Raw genomic sequence first — 9,264 nt, forward strand, 5'->3', positions numbered from 1 at the left:
AGCCCCACACATATTGTGTAGGAGAGACTTAAGAAGGATCAAAAGGTGCCAACTTCCAAGTCATGCCAGTGTTAGCTAGTTGTATACCGTGCAAGGAACCATGATCTTGTTTCCAAGCTCTACAAGTTAAAAATTGGTTTATGTGTAACAGAGGAGCTTGCTCCTTGTCAATAATATAACTCCACAAGGGGGGGTGGGTGGACTGGCCCAACTTCCAATTCCTACTATGTTGTCAATCTCTCTCTCTCTCTCTCTCTCTCTCTCTCTCTCTCTCTCTACATCTTTCTTTTCTCTCATCTGTTCTCTCTCTACGCTAGCATATTATTCACCATGTATCTTTTGAGTATATAAGAAGGTCAAGCGTGTATCTTGGATCTTGTAACACTAATAAATTGAATTCCCATGGTAGGTGAAATATTAATGAACTATCACAAGGTAACATGTTAGAAAACTTACAAACAACATAGCCAATCTAAATATTTCTTTGTTCATATAAAAATCACTAGAATCATACATAACACATCATGCACCCATTGCAACACTACAAATAAGATCACTCAAGTCTCAAAAGAATTCTACATTAGAGAGAAGTTATCCAACGCAAGGATGTCATATGTTGACATGTACTTATTAATGCAAAATCTTACCATATTAATAATGATGTTGCATTCAAATAGCATAGTAAATTTAAGTTTGTGTTAAAAACCTTTATGTGTGAAGGACTTAATAAACCATTATCTTCAATTTAATTATGCCTATAATGTTTGGTTCCATTAGTTAAACAAACTGTAAATGTTGGGGTTCCACCTTTTCATATTTCATTTGATGTCTAAGGGCAAAACTTTAGGAAAATATGACATTGTCAATGTTCTCTATGGAAAATACTTCATTTCAATACAAGTAGTCTTGAAAATACACCACGACATATGTTTGTTAATGCATGAAGAGAACATATATACACTAAAGTTCTCTATATGGTTGAAGAGCTCACATGGCCTTAGCTTCAAAGATTGCACCTCACATTTTTTGTATGATAAATTCCCACGGCAGTAAGTACATATTGCTAATTGTCACATATGCTACAACATTTAAGACAAGTCAACAACATATGTTAAAAAAAGAATAGATTTTCTTTTCAATTGACTTTTCAATGATGAAAGATAAAGTGACTTCAAGTAAGGCTAATCTCAAGAGCACCTTAAGGGATATACCAAGACAAAGATGAAGAACATTTACATGGCTATCTCAAAAATTACTTTGTAAAAATGTTTAAATAGAATGCTTTCAAAAAGAGAGACTATATGAGATTGGCAAGTAGGACCCTTACCAAAAAGTGTGTGAACAAAAATTTCCCAAAAAACAAATATGCTTGTGATTCATTGCCAAGTATGAGATATTAACTAGGAGACTTCAACTATGCCTGGACAAGTGTGCATACACCTCCAAATAGTTGTATGAAAATAGCGCTTGCATCCTACAAAAGATTGCTCCAATCTTCCAACCCTAGTGGGTAGTTTAGTACAGCAACGTGTGGTTGCTCATCATTTATATAGGTGTGAATTTGAGTTTCGTATAGTGGCGCGTCGTTCCTCATCATTTATGCAGGTGTAAATTTGAGACCAACACTCACTTCTCCTTGTGGTTGTCCCTTGGGGCCCAAAACTTTGTATTTTGAGGTGGGAACATGGCCAGTTGAGAACGCCTTATGCAAGGGCACACTACACAATATGTTAAAAAATAATCAAAGATTTAGAGGCAATGCATTAATAACCAAGGTTTGAGTAAATCAAGTGAAAAATCATATTAAGGCCTCGAGTGCAAGAGTAAGAATGAACGTAAAATGACCATCCTAACAATCTTTACCCATGGCACAAATAAAAGTGCCAAAACCAATCCTAACCAAACCTTATTGGATTCTCTCCTTTAAATTATGAAACATTAGTACACAAAGAAGTATTTGCATATAAAGAAGAATGTTCTATGGAATGTGAAGGGGACATAGTAACCACCTAGAATAGCATATTTAAGGAGAATTATGTCATGGGATATTAAGGGTTTAGGTGAAAGATGCTTACACTATATTGCCCAATGGGTCATCGGCCTTCAAGTCATCCTTGTCAAAGAGTTTGATAAGGACCTCTGTGACATCGTTGTTGATTTGGAAGGTGAAGGTTTCATCCCACACAGGATCACCACTTGTGCCTGTAGTAATTAGAGTTGGAAAGAGAGAAGGGTTAGACACAAGAAATTTGACATATACCCAAGTGGGAGAAGGGACTGTTTTCTATTATTTTGCCCTATAGTCCTCAACATCATGAGCTTTTGCTTGGGAGGCACTACATACCTAGTTAGGTGCGGTTGGGGGCAGGGGCATGCCAGCCCTCTTGCCCCCAATCACTTATGCTTGCATACCTAGATAGGTGCGGTTGGGGGCGGGGGCCTGCCAGCCCTCTTGCCCCCAATCACTTTTGCTTGGGAGGCACTCCATACCTAGCTAGGTGCGGTTGGGGGTACGGGCCCTGCCAGCCCTCCTGCTCCCAATCACACCTGGCTAGGTATGCGCTCTCTCCCTCTCAAAAGCTCATGATGTTGTCGCAATTCAATGTGGGAATTGTAGTGAGAATTTATCTAAGATGCACACCTTCGATCACTCGGCTCTTCTGATGCTCCTTGTGGCAGTACACTATGGCATACGGATCTGCCTTCCCAGCTGCAACACAGCCCCAGTTCTGTCAGACATTATTCATTCACCCTTGCGTGTGGCATACTTACAACTGTATGTCTGATGTGAAACAAAACAGGGATGAGAGGCCTTTTTACCAAATGTGTCCGTGTCCAGCAGCCCATGTGCTTCCACAAGATGCACTTCCAAAACCCCATTGTGCATCTACATTCCCAAAATAGCAGAGAACACAAACTGTCGTTATATCAGGACTTATCACAGCCAAAACCTAGTTTGGCTGCCTTGGTCTAGACAATTTGATCATGGTCCAAGGCTGCTATATGTAGCCATTGCAGTACAAAACTAATTAGATGTTTGTGCCTAGCCAGTTATGGTACAAAACTAATTGTCTGTGGCTAGACAGATAATGTAATGGAATCGCAACATGACAAAACTGATTAGTTGTCTGTGTCTGGATAATCTGATGGGCAGGCCACATGACAAAACTAATTAACTGTGTAGATCTAGGCAATTTGATGGAGGACCTTGGGGAAAAATTTGATGCCCAGCTCTAATTCTCCCTCAAATTTCCCACTGGGCCTCTGGACTTTGAATTTGGCTGGTGGGATCTGATGCTCCACGAAGACTTTCCCCAGAGGGATCCTGTTAATACAGCACAGACAGAGAGGGATGAGCTTAAAACCACCTTGACCCTGACGTACAGAGTTTAAAATATCTTATGCATTTACAGGTCAAACTGTTAAGAAAATTCATCACTTGTGGGGCTTTGGGGATCAAAAATATGGGAGGATGTAAATCTTACAGTACTGTTCCCATTGGCTCATCCCCACCATGTTTGTCTTGATCAAACACAGCAATCTCTAGCTCATGAGGACCATCTGGGATCTCAAACAGGAAGCTCTGGTTCCAAACCGGACTCTTCCCACCATCTACACACCAGTCAAATCGCACAAACAAAACCAGGCAAGATTAGCAGCCCATTTCACAAGCCTAACTCTGCAAAAGATTGTGCATCTAGTGCTAGTGCAATCACAATGTTAATGAACTAAAGCAAAATTTGAGTACATGCAGTGGGAGGTAGTAACAAAGCAAACTTAATTGCATATACAAGAAGTTTTTAGACTGTTCTCTCTTGTTGTAATTTTCACATTGTGAACTATGACAATGTCATGAGCTTCTGCAAGGGAGGGACTGCATATGTACCAACAGCACCTAGCTAGGTATGTGATACCTCCCAAGCAGAAGCTTATGATGTTGAACAGTATAGGGGTAGACAACCTTTTCCCACATGGGAAAGGGGGGAGGCCTCTACCCCCAACCGCACCTAGCTAGGTGTACGAAGCCTCTCGAGACATAAGGTCAAAAACTTAAATTACTGTGCATATAATGCTTGGAGCTCATCAAATATGAGTACATGTAGTGTGACTAACAAGGCACATTTTAACTGCATATACACTTGTTAAGAAAACGGCAAAATTAAGGTCATACCATGGATAGTCTTGCTCCTCTGCTTCTGCTCGGCAATCGACAAGACGGCGTATGGGTCAGATCTGCCTGCAAGAATGTTCAAGGAGATAATCCAAACAGCATGAGAAGAAGCTGGAAAGGACTAGGAGAGAGAGAGAGAGAGAGCATGTATATACTGCAAGCTTACCAAATGTCTCAACATCCTTAAGGTCATGGCCTTTGATGAGCTCAATTTCAACAGTGCCCTCTGGCATGGTGGCAGATAGTAAGGTTTAACTTTCACGTCAGATGCGATCAGGAGCTTGGAAGATATCAGAGAGAGTGAGAGAGAAACAGATGATTTGTGATGGAGAGAACAGAAGGAGATGCAATGGCAGAGCTGTAAGAAAGCAGGTTCACTCTGCCTGTTTATATATGTATCCTGACAAGGAGGTGCAGTCACTGTGGGTCCAGATAATAATGAAAGATCTTGCATAGTACAGCAAAATGATTGGGCCACGTGTCGCACCGACATTGCTAGTACCTACGTGTAGCGCAGGAGGCTGGAGCCGTCGTGATCCCAAAATCAATACAAAACCACGCACACACACAAAAGACACACACACCCACGGCGACTGTTGACACACCTCAAAGCGCGTATACCTTTTATTCCCATAATAAAATTTATTATCCCATTATTATAGAATAATTAAACAAACTACTGTTTGTAATTTTTTTTCTTCTCCCTCTCTTTCTCTCTCTCCCTCCTAATTTTTTATATCTAATTTTTCTCTCTCTCTCTCTCTCTTTCTTCTATTTTAGTTTATTTTTCTTCTCTCTTAATTTCTCTCCCCTCTCCTTTTCTCTCTCCCTTTTCTTCTTCCCCCTCTCTCTTCTCTTTTCCTTCTCTCCCTCTCCTCTTTTTTTTCTTCTTTTCTCTCTTCATTTTCTTTTTAAAAAATTTATTCTCTCTCTCACTCTTTTTTAAATTTTATCTTTCCTCTCTATTATTCTCTCTCTCTCTCTCTCTCTCTTTATATTCTCTCTTCTTTTTCTTCTTCTTCTCTCTCTCTCTCTCTCTCTCTCTTCTCTCTGCGCTTTTCTTCTCTTCTCTCTCTCTCCTCTATTTTTTCTTTTTGAATTTTATCATTCTTCTCTCTATAATTCTCTCTCCATGTTTCCCCCTTTCTCTCTCTCATTCTTATTCTTTTTTCCCCATCCTCCCTCTGTCTCTCTTAAAGTATGTAAATTTTATCTTTTCCTTATATATAAATCTCTCTCTTTATGTTCATATTTTCTCTCTTTTTCTCCTCTCTCTCTCCACCCTTTTTTTTCCTTCCCTTTCTCTTAATTTTTATTTTTTTCTCTCCCTCTTTTAAATTTTATTTTCTCCCTCTCTCTCTCTCTCTTTCCCTCTCTCTCCTATCTCCCTTCCCCTCTCTCAAAAATATATTTAAATTAAAAAAACATTTTCTATTTCCTCTTTTCCTCCATCTCTCTCTCTCTCTCTCTCTCAACTTTTCTTCTCTCCCCCCTCTCCTCTCTTTTCCTTCTCTCTTCCTCTCCTCTTTTTTCCTTTTTTTTTTTCTTCTCTAGACTATTCTCTTTCCTCTTCCCCCCCTCTCTTTGTCTTTTTCTCTTTCTTCTTCTTCTATCTCCCTTTCAAGGCGTGTGAAAAACTATCCAAAAAGTATTAAATAATTTTTAAAAATATTTAAATTAAAAATTTAAGTTAAAAAGTTTAATCTAACAAAGAGAGAGAGTAAATTTTTTAATTTAAAAAGCAGTTTGATTTAATTAAAGGAGAGAGAGAGAGAGAACTTAGGCCTACACATGAGAAAGAGCAAGGGGGGTTGGGGGAAGGGGAGAGGAATTTAATTGAGAGAGAGAGAGAGAGAGAGAGAGAGAGAGAGAGAGATTATGCCCTACAATGAGAGAGAGAAGGGGGGGTTTAATTAAAAAGGGGAGGAAGAAGAGAAAATGAGAGTGTACATGTGAGAGAGAAGGGAAGGGAGGGTGTTTTAATTGAAAAAGGGAGGTTTGAAAAAGAGGGTAGGTTTGGGAAGCCTTGTGGAGGTTCGGGGCTTCTTGAACCTTCAACCAAAATAATATAGTAGTAAGATATCTCTTCCTCTTTCTTCTTCTTCTTTTTCTTCTTCTTCTCTCTCTCTCTCTCTCTCTCTCTCTCTCTCTTTTCCTTTTTTTTATTTTTCTCTAGACTATTCTCTTTCCTCCTTCCTCCTTCCCCCCTCTCTTCGTCTTTTTCTCTTTCTTCTTCTTCTTTTTCTATCCTTTTACTTATTCTTCTCTCTCTCTCTCTCAAAGTATGTGAAAAACTGTCAAAAAAACTTTAAATTAAAAAACTTTTAAAATATTTAATTAAAAAATTGTAAATTAAAAATTTTAATCTAATTGAGAAAGAGAGAGAGAGAGAGAGAGAACCTAGGCCCTACACATGTGAGAAGGGGAGGGAGGAATGTAATTAAAAAGGGAAGGGGGAAGAGAAAGTGAGAGATTATACCTAAGAGAGAGGGGAGGAGGTTTTAATTTTAAAGAGAGAGAGAGAGAGAGAGAGAGAGAGAGAGAGAGAGAGAGAGAGAGAGAGAGAGAGAGAGAGAGAGAGAGAGAGAGAGAGCATAAGCCCTAGAATGATAGAGAGAAAAGGGGGGGGAGGGCGGGAGAGAGGGGTAAATATAAAAGGGGAGGGGGAAGGAAAAAGGAGAGAGTACACGTGAGAGAGGGGAAGGAAAGGGGTTTTAATTGAAAAGAGAGCTTTGAAAAAGGGGGTAGGTTTTCGGGAAGCCCTCTGGAGGTTTGAGGCTTCTCGAACCTACAACCAAAATAATATAATAGTAAGATGAAACCCGTGCTCAAGAATGACAATTTTTAAAATAAGAGTTGGGTCATGTGTAGACTTGCTAGACCTTTTGAATGTCAAATAAGTCAACTTTATGTGGTGTGACATGTCTTTTTTCTTTTCTACTTGCTAAATTTATAGGCAGCTTTATTTCAAAAACCAAGTCGAGACTGTACATGTGGTACCACTCTAAGAGTCCCATACACAAGTACTTATAGTTGCAGTGACGGTCCACTCGTACACTCTTCTTCATGTTGTAGAGGAATAGGAGGTTACACTCTAAAACAATACTTGAAGTAGTTAAGAAGAGTCACGGAAGCTATTCATAAATATATGTCTATATCACATGGGTTCAATATAATGAATTTTTCAAATATCATTTTTAAATATTTTTACATGAAGAAGAGTACCATATATCACTACAAGATATAGGCCTTATACCGACGTTAAAAGCGACGAAAATGCAAATAACAAAAAAATAACGATGCCAATAACGACGCGAGTAGTAAAATTTGCGATGCTAATAGCGACGGTAACATGGAAAAAAAAATTTGTGTGGCAGGGCAGCTAGAGCCATACAAAATAGTTTCTGCACTGTGTACAATGCGCTTGCAAACAAAAACAATGTATACTGAAATCATAACACTGATACATGAAATAAATACATGATCACATAATAAGCGATTGGTATAATTATGACAAGATATCACTAATACATAGAAAATGTCTACATAGATCAGGCGACCCAAAAAGAAAGGTGTGTGAGCTCCAGGGATCCAAGGGCGAGCTACATATCCTCGCCCTCCGAAAGCTCGTCCCGCCGCAAAGGAGGATCGAACGGACTTTGCAAAAAAAGAAACAACACATCAGTCCACCATACAATAATGCATTCTAATTAAACATGGTAACTACAGACAAGAAAGATGAGTGACTTACAGGGCCGCCGCGTCTATACAATCGGTCGATCAATGAAGTGAGACCGTGCCTCTCTGCATATCGAGTCTCAAGGCCAGCCCGATCGTGATTTGTAATGGAGTGCTGCAAAGAAAACAAAATGCTAACTGTTAGAAACATGATTGTCAGTACAAAGGATATTGCAAAAAAATAAACAAGCAAAACAAAAGAAAAACTTATAAAGTCCTCCAAATATGTCCTATGGCCGCCACTCCCAAGATGATGGACCACTCCAGCCTCGAGTCGTGCCCTCGCCGCCTTGCGTTGCTAACTCCAATGTCCTGGAGAATCTGTAGCCTCCTCCCTCAGTCGGTGCCAGTCATCTGCATCTAACCACTCGGGCTTTGCAGTCCCACTCTTGATTGCCTTGCGTGCGTCGGATCGTTTGTGTGATATATATGCACGCATACAATCCATCATCCAGTCCGTAGAAAATCTATCTACTGAGGCTGGAACCGGAAACTCCTCATGCAAGGATGCTACTATGTAGTCCTTACTCCCCTCCGGTATATTCTTCCAATGATCTAAGATGTTATGCCGAAAAACTTGTTGGCACAACTCTCTCATGCGAGCCATCACCCTCCTCCCCTCATCATTCATGATGATGGCTCCTGACCTATCATCGACTAGATATCCATATCCCCTTGGAGTCTGCCTAAGATGGGTCCTCTCTCATCTGCGTCCACGCTCCTGGGCATATCCAAGAGACCCCTGTGCATCCGGTGTACCGACCGGGGTAATAAGGGTGCCACCTGTTGACGGCTGAGCAAAAGCCAGGAGTAACTGGAGTAGACGTCCCCACAGGTGTGACAAATCCCTGAGGTGACGCAACTCCAGCTGAACGATGAGATAGAGACACCGCGTCCGTGCCTCCACAGTATCCACCTAAGCTTGAGCCACGCTCCCTGGAATGGCCACGAGAGCGACGAGTCGCACTTGTATCCCGTGTCGATCGCGGGCTCACTGCATCCATATCTCTGCAGCATCCCCTTGACCCCGAATCACTCCCTCCCTCTGGCCCAAGTCTGGAGCGTCGAGCTCGTCTGCTCGAAGCTGAAGCATCCGATCGCACTGAAGTAGATCTAGCAAAGCGCCCTGACGAAGACTGAGACAGCTCCTGGTCTGCCATATCTCTGAATCTCGTGATCTGGTATGGAGACATGTCTGTGAAGATATCCTATAACTCCTCATCGCTCATCCCTCGACTCATCTTGAAAATGTCACCTGCACAGACAAAAAATGATGTTAGAATAATCAATTTAAATCATACAAAGCACAGTAATATAAATGCTAAAAAAAAGATCTCACTTAAAATGCATATCTC

At 40.6% G+C, this 9,264-nt stretch overlaps 1 protein-coding gene across 1 annotated transcript; it reads right to left on the reverse strand.

The window, feature by feature from the left end:
- Positions 1 to 1,348: 1,348 nt before the first annotated feature.
- LOC148029233 (uncharacterized) lies at positions 1,349 to 4,549 on the reverse strand. The gene is made up of 8 exons (XM_087688007.1): positions 4,338 to 4,549; positions 4,172 to 4,237; positions 3,486 to 3,612; positions 3,208 to 3,325; positions 2,821 to 2,887; positions 2,642 to 2,710; positions 2,076 to 2,202; positions 1,349 to 1,718 (listed from the first exon to the last, which is right to left on the reverse strand). The coding sequence occupies exons 1-8, from the start codon at positions 4,402 to 4,404 to the stop codon at positions 1,598 to 1,600; spliced, it is 762 nt and encodes a 253-aa protein (XP_087544133.1). The 5' UTR covers positions 4,405 to 4,549; the 3' UTR covers positions 1,349 to 1,597.
- Positions 4,550 to 9,264: the final 4,715 nt, after the last annotated feature.

This window comes from Lygodium microphyllum, chromosome 11 (assembly GCF_053477565.2).
Source record: "Lygodium microphyllum isolate KBCC chromosome 11, Lygodium_microphyllum_v1.1.10, whole genome shotgun sequence".
Classification (NCBI taxonomy): Eukaryota; Viridiplantae; Streptophyta; class Polypodiopsida; order Schizaeales; family Lygodiaceae; genus Lygodium; species Lygodium microphyllum.